At 37.8% G+C, this 15,260-nt stretch overlaps 1 protein-coding gene across 1 annotated transcript; it reads right to left on the minus strand.

Moving 5' to 3' along the window:
* Window positions 1–2,629: 2,629 nt before the first annotated feature.
* Window positions 2,630–13,327, minus strand: LOC589717 (nuclear migration protein nudC). The gene is made up of 9 exons (XM_030994889.1): window positions 13,193–13,327; window positions 10,118–10,195; window positions 9,450–9,680; window positions 8,289–8,369; window positions 6,720–6,830; window positions 6,068–6,256; window positions 5,172–5,255; window positions 4,204–4,322; window positions 2,630–3,208 (listed from the first exon to the last, which is right to left on the minus strand). Exons 1-9 carry the CDS (start codon window positions 13,265–13,267, stop codon window positions 3,157–3,159), a joined length of 1,020 nt encoding a protein of 339 aa, XP_030850749.1. The 5' UTR covers window positions 13,268–13,327; the 3' UTR covers window positions 2,630–3,156.
* Window positions 13,328–15,260: the final 1,933 nt, after the last annotated feature.

Here is a 15,260-nt window from a genome sequence, read left to right on the forward strand (position 1 = left end):
CCATTTTTCAATCTTCCATATTACCGTCTCTCACTATCTGTTTTTATTGCCCAAATCTGTTTTTAGAAATATTTGTTTTTTCTTCATTTTCCGAAAGAGCATACAAAATAATGTCCAAATGTCGAAAACCTATTGAACATGTTAAAGATACTATGTCCCATTTGCAGGCCAAAAAAATGAGAAAGTTAAATTCCAACTGCATTTGAAAGATAATACTAATTTAGAACTTCCCTAAAAAAGGTGGGGCTTGAAAATGTCTTCAAGTGGGAAAATAACGACTATTAGTTGTCAAATCGACTTTAGGGCTATAGAGCCCAAAAGTAATAGTCTTGATTTTCAGACAATTGTACCGAATGGTCATACGTTTTATGCTGCGCAAAGATTCAATCAGTTTAATCTTGGCCATCACAAGAAGTGGGTTATTGATGTAGACAAATGCTCATGTACCCTTTACAACTCTTTTCATGTATGTTATTACAAAAGAAGAAAAAAGCCAGTCAGTCACTCAATAGTGTCTTGACAGTGAAGTCTAGCAAGTAAACAGGTTTCCTTGCATAATTTGAATATGAGGACACTGCTAATGTTTAAATTTCACAGATAGGACATACATGACATATTCATAATTCCTGCAAAGTTCTACAGAATTTGAGGTTGGCTGCAAAAGGGACATAGTACCTTTAAGTATTGGCTGAGATATGACCATTTTTCGGAAAATGAAGAAAAAATTGAGAAATTCTAAAAATTGATTTTTTTTTAAAATGACGTCACACTTCATCACTCTATACTCCTGCCTAGCCTCTTCCCGCTCTCTTCTCTCTCATCATCCTCCAAGTATCTCTTTTATTTCTTCTCCTTGTTTTTCCTGTCCTATATATTCTCAATCTCAACTTTTCCTTCTTTCTTCTTCTATACCTCATTCTGTAAACCCAGTCCACTACTCACTACCCATCCTCTTCATTCTCCAACACTTCTCATTATTTCTGTCATCTCCCTTTTTTTTCTTCCAACGCTCTTTTATTCCCTCCTTATGTATGCAGTCCTTCCATTATCATATTCCATTCCCTGTTTTGTACATCTCTCCATTTATATATCTCTATCTCTCTCTCCTTCCCTCTCTCCCTCATATTCTCTGTCTCGTTCACTCTCCTCTACATCCCCTGTCTACTCCTTCTACCCCTTCCTCCTCATCCCTCATTCTCTACATGTATTCAATTACACTTGACCAGGTATAAAATATCAAATAAGCCAGTGCTTGATGACACTCCCCCCCCCCCCCCTAAATAAAAAAACAAAACATGTCTAGCATCCTGCCTTTTTGGAAAAATAGGAAGGAGGAGGCCCTTTTTTGTTTTAAAGGAGGCGGCCCCCAAAAAGGAAGCGAGCAGGGATGCTAAACATGAATATTTTTGTAATGGCTTCGTACAATAACAAACAAAACAACATTTTACACAGGAACTGCAAAAAGTTGCATGGAAATGAAATTTTTAATGTAGAAAAGAAATTGAACTGACATCCATCATTACATAACAAAAGAGAACATATTCATGATGATGAACAAGGACAACCTGAAAGAAGAAAGTAACGTCACAAGTCTGAGTATACAGATTGTATGGCAGCAACTACAATCAATGTAAGTAAAGAGAACAATCAACATCTGTAGAAATGAAATGGTGCTAACTAGTTTTGTCTGCATCAATGTGGCATTTTCATGTCTTTTATATAGAGGGGTCGGTGACACAAAGACATAACTCCATTTTGAGAAAAGGAGGTTTCTGTGTCACTGAGCACTTGGGCCTTGAGGAGTTACGTCTATGTTTCACTAGCCATCGACTTCAATGGGGTGTTGGGTGGAGTTAAGTCTTTGTGTTTCCTGGAAAGCCCACATTTTTCTGAACATTTTGATATCAAATACTAATTTTGGCAAAATATGGAGTTACGTCGTTGTGTCATTGAACCCTGTATGTTCTACATGGACAGACATCCACCTTCAGAACAAATGTATGCATTCTGACTCACTACATGTACTGAAATATGTCTTTAATAGCCAGCCGACACCGGACCGGCAGCAGACGGAACACACAAAATGATGTTACTCTCAAGGTTCAGGAATCGGTCAGTGTGGAGTCGATGTGAAGTCCGCAGTGTGACTGATGTATGTCACTACATCACGAGACGTATCCCCAGCCCCCCTACTCCGGGGACGGAGGGACCGCATTTATGTTCCCAAAATGTCCGGTAAAGGGTTACTTTTCACGCAGCAAAGTCCGGCTCGTAGTACACAAACAATATCAGCAAAAAAATCAGCCCTTATTGTCTTTATACACCAGACTTAGGGGGGTGTTTTCAAAAGGGGGGAGGGGGGGGGGGGGGGAACATGCATACCCGTACCCTAAATAACACTGAGTGGGGGGGGGGGGGGGGGGACGTATCACAAAAATGATTACCGGGTACGTGCAATTTTAGGAGAAGCGTCCTCATGACTGACCGGACCCCCATCCCCTGGTCCCTCAAACAAACCCATCATATAGAAGAGATTACTGGTTTATCACAGCACTAGTATCAATGGACAAGGAATCTACAACCATCACAGAGAAAATGAATGACAACATTGCATTTCACAAACCTCATGTTTGTTTGTATGCATGCTTGCAAATTATGAAAGTGCTTCCTTTAATGTTTCATGTCGACTTCATAAAAGCAGTCCGAATATGCATATAATATTAAAGAGGGAGGTAGTAAATGTAACTTTTAGCAATATAAATCAAATTCTTTTAAATGGGCCATACTTGTTCAGTTTGTGAGACACTTCTTTCTGCACACTGCAGAAAATTGGATACTTTGAAGGAGTAAAAATAATGGACCTCTTGCGGTGGCCATTTTGAATACTTCTGGAATATTAAAGTAGCATTAACCCTACTCCTTATTCCTGAAACATTCACACATTTGGTTTACGATACTTGATGAATTCTTTAACTGTTGCATACATGAATCTTCTGAGTGATATCAAAGTCCTCATTTAGTGAAATAAGATGTACAAAAGTCCAACATGGATATATTCTTTTAGTAACAAGCTGCATGTTTAATCAACCTTTGATTCACTCTTAAAATGTTGAATGTTGTATATGTTTGTGACGTGGATGAGCTTGAAAATCACCATCAGTTGAATTTGGCATTAGAGAAGTCCATTTCAGGGTGCTGCTTCATAAATCTAAAACAAAGAGAGAGATTATGTGGAAGTATTTAGAAGGGCTGCAGAATAAAACATTTTGCTACTAAAGATAAATTAAACATTCATAGCTAAAGTTGTTGCCTTGAATCGCAGTAGAAAACAGAAAAATCACACTTAGGTTTGTTGGCGGATGTAGACAATTATCCCCATTTATGTCCAACTCATGCACCAGCTCTCTTTTTGTTATGGTCATAAAATGACCTCCCCAAAACCAAAACACAACTAGACGGAACTTCGACTGTGTGCAGTCGAAAATGATGCCTCCGCCATTGAGCGATTTTACAAATCAAAACGGAAGCAACTTTTAATATTCAAGTTTGATTGTAATCCATCAACATCCCAGAATATCGTGATTACAAGCTATTTTTCATATAATAATAATAATAATAATAATAGTGGGTTCTTGTATAGCGCTCATGTCTGTCATACATGACACTCCTGCAAGATAAATACATATCATGAGTCTGATAGTAATCCATCTGTTGGTTCTAATAAAAGTGTGATCACGAGCTGATTTTGCATACATAATGAGCCCTGTGACCCCAAAATCTATATAGTTCATTGGCTCTGCAAGATACATACATGACCCAAGTTTGGCGGTAATCCATCAATCAACTCTTGAGATAACGTGATCACCAGAACGGGACAAACAGATGTACGGACGGACAACCAGAAAACATAATGCCTCCAGCTACTTTGTAGCGAGGCACAAAAAAGAGAATTCCTATCTTTAGGGTTATCAGAATTCACAAGTAGGTCTGAAAATCTTTTAAAATGATCTACTTTGTATATAATAAGCATGAAATGTGGCAAGAAATACATTGCTAACACCTAAATTTAGGCTTTTGCCTGAAAACTGCCATCCCTGTATCTTAAAGAGGTATTTTTCCTTTTGAAAAGAGAGAGAGTGAAAGAGGGAGGGGGAAAGAAAGAGAGAGCGAGCGAGAGAGAGAGAGAGAGAGGGGGAAACTTACTTGTCGAGTATGTCTTGTTTCTTCTGATCTTCTGATGATGGTAATCCCATAGCTTTCTGTCTTTGATCGTACATCATCTTCTCTACCATGCCACGAGTCTCTCCTTCCAAGTCTGACAGCTAGAATCACAAAAAACACCATTTATTAATATTAAAAAACTTAGTAAAAATGTCTTATCTAGATATAGATATTCTTTCCTATTTATATGTATCCTCGATCATTGTAAACACATACATTTCAGCTTTTTAGCTGCAGCATGTGCATCATTGTACTCTATGTTTTTCGAAATAAAACCTTGAATTGAATGATTGATCTAAAGAATAAATGAGATAAATTTTGCTATACCATTATATACCCTACTGAAAAGCCTTTCACTTTGCAGAAAAAGGCATTCATAAATTGCAAAAATTACTCCATGACATGTTATTTCACAAATCTGAACCGCTCACAAAATTCACAAAAGCTTGATGCATACAAAAGATTCTGGTTCCACAGTTTTTTCAGAGTGAGGGCGGAACGTGAATTGCTAGCATCCAAACATTACTACAACTTTGTCATAAATGAAAGAAATTAAAGCTTTGAAATAAATGACAAGGTAAGAAATTGCGATAAGATGGACAAAGTCCTGGGGGGTGTTTCACAAAGATTCAAAGTCGAACTTAACTCTAAGTTGGACTTAAATATTATGGAGAGTCATTTGTAGCCTTATTTTGAAATATATTCAAAAGCAAAAATTGAAGTATTTTAGACTTTTCATAAATTCCACATCAAGAACATGAAATCTCAAATGATAATAATAAATAGGAATGATTTGAATTGACATTTTATGCCTTTTGAAATAACGTTTACAAAATATTTTCAAGGATGCTAATGGCTTTCCATAATTGTTAAGTCCAACTTAGAGATAAGTTGAATAGGATCTTTGTGAAACACCCCCAGCACTCCTAAAGAGAGCAAAATCTTGGTACCTTAGAGTTCTCTGGATTGACTTTCTTGGTGTTGATCTGAGGATCTGACTTGACTAACCTATCCCACCATTCCATCTTGTTGATCTGTGAATGAAAGGAATCAGGAGAATATGATTGATCTGAGGATCTGACTTGACTAACCTATCCCATCATTCCATCTTGTTGATCTGTAAATGAAAGGAATCAGGAGAAAATAAATAGATTTCCTACAATGACTTGGTTTCTACACCAACCCTGTCCTAAAGCAGTTGTATGATTACACTACCAGGGGGGGCGTTTCACAAAACTTGTCATCAGTGACAAATGACAATTTGTGTTATAAGCTACTGAAATCCTTGCTTCTGATTGGTTATCAGCAGATTTGTCACTGATTTTTGTTATTTGTCATTGAAAAAAGGCTTTGTGAAACACCCCCCTGGATTACACTTCTTATACCGGTATGTCATGATTGAGCATTTTACTTTCCTTCATCTCAAGCATAGAAAACAAAATTCTTCCAGTCTAGTAAAAGGATTGGGTAACTTTGTCTCAGATTCTGAAAAAAAATCCTGGGTTAACTCATGCTGCAATGATAATTATAAACCTTTAGGTCAGTCAGGAACCCCATGACTTTTAAAAGTCGACCGCCTGTCTGATTATCAAGATATTTATGATTGGAAATCAAAACCGAATTTTTTGTTTGACAAACGGTTTTCATAACACTGCAGTCTATTGGGGGAAACGAGTATGGTAAAACCGGTCACTAAAAGATTTTTACTTTTTTGAGGCACTTCATGATCATTTTGAAACGCAATTTTTTTTAGGGCTTCAATATTACACCATATCACAGACACAGATAACACGTAGGGTCATGCATCTCAGATTTAACATTGTTAAATGATCCCTTTAAATCTAACCTTCTCTATGTAGAGAATAACAATCTTCTTGTCCTGTATGACCCAGTGACTCTCCTCTTCCTTCAATTCATTGCACGACTCTCCATCCAGCAAAGGTTCATGACCTTTTAACCCGACCTTCAGACGTCGTTTAGTGATGGATACGACAAGGTCGCGGTTTTTAACTGCCATTGGCATTGGAATGTGTACCTGAAAATTAAAAAAAAACTTGTCATACAAGACCAAGGCATATGAAAATATACAAATATATATACAAGTATGAATATAGCAGATAACTGATTTTACCATTGACATAGGTTGGTATCTTGAGAGCAGACTAACTTTGATAATAATAATACAGTCAAACCTATTTTAGTGACCACCGGTCTACAAAGACCACATTTTTTGTTTCCCTTGAAAATGGTTTCTCATTGAAACATGTACTATAGGCACCTGCACATAAAGACCACCTGTCTATATAGACTGCTTTTCTTGTCTCCCTTGGGCAGTCTTTATAGACAGGTTTCACTGTATACCATATATGAATTTAAAACAAGCACATATCCAAAACTTTTGATCATAGAAGTTAAAGCCACAGGTTCATCTACTTGATTACCCACAAGTATATACTTGCTTTCTTAGCAGTCAGGTCAAATCCAATCTGTGATCTTACCTCTACTTCTCCTAGTGTCTGTGTCCATACATAGTTAGGCATGTCAGCTCCATTGCCTAAGTTTGGTTTCATCTTCTTCTTGTCTTCTTCACTCTCCTCCTCATCTTCATCCTGTACAATCACAATGGTTTATAATCAGCATCAAGCAAGCAAGAAGGTCACATTAATAGTCCTGGGGGTGTTTCACAAAGATCCTAAGTTAAACTTATCTCTAAGTTGGACTTAACAATTATGGAAAGCCGTTAGCATATTCAAAAGACATAAAATGTTGATTCAAATCATTCATATTTTCTATTATCAAGGAGATTTAATGTTCTTGATGTGGAATTTATAAAAAGTCTAAAATACTTGATTTTTCGCTTTTGGGCATATTTTGTTTTAAGGCTACAAATGGCTCTCTATAACTTTTAAGTCCAACTTAGAGTTAAGTTTGACTTGGGATCTTTGTGAAACACCCCAGAAAAACCATGTGCAGGTAGGTAGGTGTAAATTACCTTTCCCTGCTTTGATGTAAAACTTCATAGACAAATATTGTATTTACATGGTATACAGCTCTCTGAACAAGGTTCTATTCATGTTGACAAATCTCCAAATAAAAAATGACATTAAAGAAAAAGTTGAGTTCTGGGAAGAGGTAAACAAATAATTTGGGAGCTTTATATCATTGTTATAATGCAAGTGTGGAAGAACATTAGATATAAAATGTTCTCTGAAAAGCATGGCTCTTTAAATGCCTTAATATTTTAAATATGGCATGTTAAAGCATAAAAATCGGGACGGCTTTTTATGCCACATGTTTGTGTAGTCCCATATACATATTTCTGTGTACAGTGCTTGTAACTTTACCAAGACTACCGGTAGGCCAAATCTCTTATCATTTGGATGATTCCAGAATCTTGCAGTACACACCAATACTTATATGCTAGATGATCAACCTTTTCTGATCGATACCACACCGTTTCTTGACAGTGCAATCGCATGACCAGAAATCAATTTTATCTTTAAGCTCGAGTTCTGGTAATGATAGAAAATAAATTCTCACAGAATCCAACAAAACTTACACTAAATGTTCAAGATTACAAATAAATGACATGTTAAATGATTTTGATAGAAAATGTATAGGGGCTGAGTAATGAGCATAGAACGATAAGGAAATCAAGGTAAGTAGGCCCAACACCATGTGCTTTACACAAGTCCCTATGGGAAAATGACAGTTGTGGTTTTTATCAAAGGTGATTCGTTGTGAGATTTTTTATTTTACTAGTTCAAACAATCAATCTTCTGCAGTATAAACAATCCAGAATGAATTATATCCATGTACTGTTGACATACGATGCCCATTAGCTTTAACTTGGGAATTTCAAAAGTACAACATAGGGGGGAACAGATTTGTCCAGCCAGAAAGGTTACTGACCTATATATTGGACTCCTAGCTTTGAAAGCTTATTGAAGAATATTGATTATTGGGTCGGTCTCAGACCTACTCAATTGACAAAGAAAACTTACTAAATCCATGACCATGACAGACATTTTGAACTAACTTTTAATGACATATTTCTACAAACTCACGTCTTCTTTAGTTTCCTTTTTTGATTCTGTAGTTCCAGTATCCCCTTTGGCTTCAGTTCCTTCACTGGGCTTTGCTTTCTCCTAAAAATTAACAAAAACAACAAACAAACAAAGAGTTATCAAGAATCTATCAGATAACATCCAAATGAATACAGAAATTGGGAGTGATTAGAAATCTGAAATGTCAAATTATAAACTTTAATGAACGTCCCTCTAGCCCTCTAGTTATTTCAGCATAGTATATATACTATGCTGTTAGTATATGCTATAGTATATATATTGCTTTTTTGAAGCAGCTCTGACCACCATTCACTGAAAGAGTTTTTGTGATAAGCGTGTTGGACCTCAAAAACAGATTACAGATTGTTTTTGCTTGAATAATTCAAATAATTCTACTTCAACTTCTTCCGTCTGATACTAGAGCGCGTTTATCTAGGCTTGCCACTAGATATGTACATATCGTACCCCACTATCGAACCCCACTATCGTACCCCACTATACGATCGTGATTTGCGGGATGTCGCGTTTATCGACCCTTCACGATTCAAAATAAAGGCCTTGTGTCTGCCCAGCTGTTTTGACCCGGGACGCAGACAGTTTCTCGGAGGTCAACTTCACACGTATGCTTGTACACAACACCTGGGCGGTCTTATTTGTATGTGAGGTACAAAACAGCTTTGCGTTTATCGATCATTTTGAAACGTGATTCTGGCTGTATGTGACATACAAAACGCACCTTTTTGCGTCTTTAGATATGCCCATATCTAAAGACGTTTGAAAAAGGCTTTGCGTTTATCTACTTCTAAATTTGCCTGAAAGACGTTTGAGAAACCTGATTCTAGCCAAAAATTTCCTAGATAAACGCAACCCTATACCAGCATCCATCATATCACGGACTGGAATAGAAGTAAATGTAGTAAAATCATAAAAATGTGACTGCATTATTGAAAAGGGATCAATTAAAGGGTTATCATTTTGACAGGACTCGGGACTAACAGGTACCTGGGACATTTGGATGCCATAAAAATCTAACCCTTGACCCCCCTAATACCAAATTGATCTGTTGATGTTATTACATATGAATGATCACGTATCAAAGAGAACAAAATAAACCTAAGGTTATTTCTATGTTTCCATGGATAAAAGGGAGCAATGACTGACCTTATCTATCTCAGCTTGTAACCTGTCTGCCTCTTCATCTGTGAGCTCCTGTATTTTGGGTGGATCGACTTCTTCTTCTTTCTTCTTCTTTGTCTCAGCAGCTAGTCTTGCTGCAGCCTCCTTGGCTTTACGCTCTGCTTTAGCCTTCTCAGCTGTCGCTGCTTCGTCTTCCTTCTTCTTCTTAGCATCCAGGGCAAGCTTCTGATGAGCCTTGAAGCTTCCTATCACAACCTGATCAGCAGGTCAAAGGTCAAGGGTCAAGGGTGAATGTCAATTGTTTAGTGAAAGAGAAAGTCCACTGTACTACCTTATACATGTAGATCTCATTAATGGCATTTGGCATTACTTCAAAATGACAAAAAAGCAGAAAAAATTAAATTTGCACTATGCAGCTTTAAGCTGGCTACATGTTTACTAAATATTCGAATTAAATTGTTAACAGAAAAGAAAGACAGTCATAATAAATTTGCACTCTACAAATTCATGGGTTGGATTGGAATCATAATCTGTCATAGACCAATTTAAATCGATATTGCAACAATTTCTATTCACCTCTTTATCCTAACCTATTAAGGATTTTTCAAAACTCTTTTGAACACTTATTTTACAATTTGAAAAGAATAACAAAATAAAACCAAAGAATAAAATCCTAGTTCTACAAAAATTACCTTCTCTGCTTCTCCTTTCTGTGCACCTGCGAAGAAGTCTGTTTTTCTCCTCAGAAATCCAAAGAAATTATTGATGAGCTGTTTTCAATAAAGGATAAGAAACCAAATAAATCATAATTGATCATATTTAAAAGTAAAATGCAATTTTGATAATTACCACCTTCAACAGAGGGAAATCAAACTTGTTCACACATCGTCGCCGTTTTCACGAACCGGCACAGCCCAACGCGCAACGAAATAAGTACATTCTGAGAAAAACGCGTTTTACGTTTAGCCCGTTTTGAATTCGCCAGAAACATGCCTTATGTCAAATTTTATATCACAAAATACATATCAATGAAAGGAAAATATTCTGTATTTTCTATACATTCCATTTGTTAAGCATAATGACAATTACTATTAATATTACGAAGCTTTGGACTCTCGTGCCGGTTCGTGAAAATATTATTTTGCTGTTTACGTAGCAAAAATATTTTCACGAACCGGCACAAGCCACTGTGTCGTTTTTCCTATGTAACTTTACGCGCAAGACAAAAGCGCTCGCGCTGTCTTAGCGCGTATTTTATTTTCACGAACCGGCACAACCGCCTGTGTCGCGTCGTCTAGGTCTTGTAAGCGCAAAGATATTTTCATGAACCGGCACAGCCCATTGACTTATAACGGCGCGTGCCGGTTCGTGAAAATATGAATCGTGCTTTTTGGCTCGTGTGTCGTTTTTGTCATTTGTGTAACCATGGATATCTCAAAAACTAAAGCGTTTTGGATGCTGAAATTTGGTGAGATGAAAGATTGTTGATAACTTATGCTAAAAATGCAAAAAAAATAAAAACTACATTTTGAAGGGATTTCGGTGGCTTGTGCCGGTTCGTGAAAACGGCGACGACATATCTTACTGACCGTTGTGATAGCTCATTCTTTCGGTAGCTTCAATGTGATATTGCATTTGAGGCTAGGATGTTAGTGTGAAATTGACCATCTGAGTAAAATTGATTCACAAAAGCATATACTAATTTGCCACTGTGATGGAATTGACCCAGGATATTCTATGGCTAGATTTTACAATGGTCTCCTTGGAGAAAATCTGTCACTGGAGAAATCATAAACTCATTACCAGCAGTCTAGCAGTACTCAGTTGGTAGGGCAGTGGTCTCCAATCTGGTGACCCGGGTTCCAAACAAAGTCGATGCACTAGTGCCCTTTGGTAAGGCATTAATCCTCATTACCAGGTCCCTCAGAGAGGACCTAAAGCCATCGGCCATCTGGTTGTTTACTTACAAGCATTTATGCTTTCTTAACAGTCAGGTAAAATAACCATAACCACCATTAACCACCACATTAACTTGGTCAGCTCTCTGTCTATGCTCACAAACTGACTCAGATTGACTCCGGTTCGAAACTGAACCACTTCTTTTGGATGGTGATATTAAGGTTGGTCCTAGCCTTAAACTAAAAGGCTCGGTGATAATATGAAATATTACGTGGGGATTACGAAGGCATTTTAGGTTTTGTTTACATCGCTCTCCACGCACGGGTATGGGTGGCAATTAAGGCTACCGTAGGTGCTATCAACTATCAATATCTTATTTCATATTATCCCCTAGCCCTAAAGGTTAAGACTAGTAGTTGGTCCCCAAGACGTAAATAATCATCTCTGATTGATACACTTCTGTAACTGTAACTTAACTTTCTTTAGTTTAAGTTTAACTTTTTAAGTTTAACTTTTAAGTGTAAAAACCCAATTACATTTACAGTCACACACACACACAATGTCCACTGCAGGGCCTTGAATCAAATCACATGACAGATCTTTCAATTCTCTTGATTTTATGTTTCATACAATTTAGGAACCAATCAATCTCTACAAACACAGACCACAAATGAAAAAAGAAGAAAGCACTTGTAACGGTTTGCTGAACGAGGCATGCGCACAGCTGTCCGATGGTACTGTAGCAGCCGACGAAGATTGGCTATCGGTACGATATCGTTATGTTATCGGATCATTATCAAAGTTCTTTCTACAAAATTCACTGAAAGCCTGTCCCACAATGCAGTTCAGAAATGACATGGCATTATTTACCTCATTCTCCATACGTTGATACCAAGAATTGTCGAGCATCATTTACGAAAGCCCGTCATTTTCCGGACAATTTTAATCTGAATTAGACAGACATATCGTGTGTGCGTGGCGGGGTCCGGCTGCATTGATTTAATACATGCGATGAGATACATTTAAGCTTGCGACTAACACAAAATCGGGCTCTAAATCTGAAAAATACTTGAAATAAAGCATATTTTATGGTACCCATATTTCTTACATACACGCGTAAGAAACTCGATTTTTCAGATTTGGGTAGCGGGACCGCCGATTACATCGCTAAAATGTGATATTTTAGGATATATTTTCCATTGCAAATGTGGTTCTTCAGTGACTCTGGCATGGTATGGTATGTGTGGGATACGTGATATGCTATTATGCGATGTATTTTAAAGGGATTTTACCATGCATCCAATGGATCGGCCGAAAACTGGAGCTGGTCGTTTTACCGGCTACTTTACTCTAATTCGAGTTTTAGCAGCCCTAGCTTATAAAAAATGTATTCTTAAACAGTAAGTTTGACTGATTTTGTATAATTTGTGAAATATTGTGATATCTTTTTCTGGATTCTTGTCATGTTTATCTATCGGTTGATGTTACTGTTAGTTTTTACAAGTGCGAGTGCCGAGTGTGTGCAACTTGCAAGGAGGCTTGGCAAGGTAGATGTGCGAGAAGAGAAGTATGCACATGCGATGAACTGTTGCTTAAGAATATGAATGTAAGCTGCCTCATGAATTATGCATAGGCCTATATGGATTTTGCGCATGTGGTGTAGCTCAATGCAAAACTGTTAAACTCTGTACACAGTGCATGGAAAGCAAACCGTTGTCGAAAGGAACTCAATGAAACTAACAACACAATACTGAGTGCGTGGGACCGAGACGAACATGTAGCAAAAGATATGCTTTGCAAAATTAGATAAATAGTACATTACACACACTAAAAACTTCCTTATGATTAATTGATAATATGATATTCACCTGATGAATCCCTTGCTCTTGTTGCTGGGCCATCGCCATCAGCATACCGTCAAATCTATCGTCATCTTCGGCCATTTTAAACGTGTTTTGTGTGGATTACGTAGGCTTCCTTTCAGTCTTTATTGAGCATCGAATTTTCTCGAAACTTTTTTTCTTCTTTACCCAAGAAAACATTTCCCACAACAGATCAGATATCACATCGGCTCTCTAAGCCTGAAAGGACTTGGAGAGGGGAGGAGTATTTTGAGGGGAATTTAAGCGTTTCTAGGACAAATTTTATAACCCTCTCTAAGGCTCTCTCTCTCTCTCTCTCTCTCTCTCTCTCTCTCTCTCTCTCTTAGGCTCTCTCTATATGTTTCACTCAGGGCTCTTAATCTTTTATCTTCATATTTTCACTCATTTTTTTTTTACCCCCCCCCCCCCCCTGTCCTTGGTTTCCCTTTTAATTTGAGTTTCTTCCAGCATCGACACCATTCGTTCTTGAAAACATTTTCCCGCTATTTTTTTTTTTTTTTTTGGGGGGGGGGGGGGGGGGGGGGGGGGGGGCTTAGGCCTGAAGGGTTCTTGCGTTCATTTCTTCATGTGCCTGGTTTTGTAGGGGAAACCCCGCCCATCAGTGGCGTACCTGGGGTACTCCGTCAGGGGGGGCAAGCGACCGAAACAAACAAAAAAGGCGATGCTAATTTTCACTTCTGGCGAGCGAGCGAGCGAGCAAAAAAAAATCTTGAAGTAACGTTTGGTATATAAACTGGTATTGTTGCAAGTTGGGGGTGGGAACATTCACTTGTTAGCGACGTTAATTTCATTTTTTTGCAAACTAGTGTAGCGAGCAAGAAAAAAATCACTTCTTTTTTAATAATTGCCACATAAACTTGGTTCAATTGTCCCATGCAGGGCGCGGGAACAATATTGTGTTTAGGGTGATTTTATACCCATTTTAGCTAGCGAGCGAAAATACATCTTTCTCTCAATGAATTGCTATATAAAATTTGTTTCATTGTTGCAGGTAGGGGGCGGGCACAATCGTGTTTAAGGCAATGTCAATCCCATTTTGGCGGGCAGGCAACCCCCTACATTTCTCTTTTTAATGATATTGTAGCAGGTTAGTGGTGGGCACATAATTCCACGAGCTAGCGAGCGTAGCGAGCGAAAAAAAAAATCACTTTTCTTTTATAGGGAAAATATGGTACATAAAACTTGGGTTCATTGTTCCATGTCAGGGACGTGATTTTTAAAAGCGGTGTTAATTCTATTTTGGCGAGCGAGCGTAGCGAGCGAGCAAAAAAAAAATCACTTCTTTTTATAGGGAAAATATGGTATATAAACTTGGTTTAATTGTTCCATGTCAGGGACGTGATTATTAAAAGCGGTGTTATTTCTATTTTGGCGAGCGAGCGTAGCGAGCGAGCAAAATTTTTGTAATGATAATTGGTTCATAAATTTCAGATTTTTTTGTTGCAGGGCAGGGCTTACACAATCATGTCTAAGCTTGATGTTAATTCCGTTTTGGCGAGCACGAGCACACCAAAACTTCTTTGAATAACGTTTCGTACATAATTATTAACTGGTTGTTGCAGGTTGGGGCGGGCACGTTAGCGGTGTCAATTCCATTTTGGCGAGCGAGCATAGCGAGCAAGCAACAAAAAAAATTCTGTTTTAATAGAAATTAATAAATAAACTTGTTTTTATTGGTGCAGGTCAGGATGGACGCAATCGCGTTTAACGCGATTCAATTACTTTTTGGCGAGAGGGCGAAAAAACTCTTCCATTTTTAATGATATTGTTGCAGGTCAAGGGTGGGCACAATTGTTTCCAAAGCAATGTCTATTCATTTTATTCGCGAGCGAGTGTAGCGAGCGAGAAAAATGAATTAGTCTCTTTTAGTAACATTTGGTACATATATTGTGTGTTATTGTTGCCATGGTTGCAGGTCGGGGCCCGTCGAGGCAGGCACAATTGTATTCTAGGCAATACTAATCCTTTTCTTTTTTCAGGGGGACGAGGAAGTGAAAACATTTAATACAAAAAAGGCTAGCAAGCAGTTCGCGCCAGCGAAGAGTTTCAAATT

The sequence above is a fragment of the Strongylocentrotus purpuratus genome, unplaced genomic scaffold (assembly GCF_000002235.5).
Source record: "Strongylocentrotus purpuratus isolate Spur 01 unplaced genomic scaffold, Spur_5.0 spur5_scaffold_21, whole genome shotgun sequence".
Taxonomy (NCBI): Eukaryota; Metazoa; Echinodermata; class Echinoidea; order Camarodonta; family Strongylocentrotidae; genus Strongylocentrotus; species Strongylocentrotus purpuratus.

Excerpts from the sequence above, each read along its gene's own strand:
- LOC589717 (XM_030994889.1), bottom strand. The coding sequence starts at position 13,267 with ATGGCCGAAGATGACGATAGATTTGACGGTATGCTGATGGCGATGGCC. Across the intron at positions 10,196-13,192 it reads AAGAGCAAGGGATTCATCAG|CTCATCAATAATTTCTTTGG; the intron begins GTGAATATCATA and ends TATTGAAAACAG. Across the intron at positions 3,209-4,203 it reads AAACAAGACATACTCGACAA|ATTTATGAAGCAGCACCCTG; the intron begins GTAAGTTTCCCC and ends TCTTTGTTTTAG.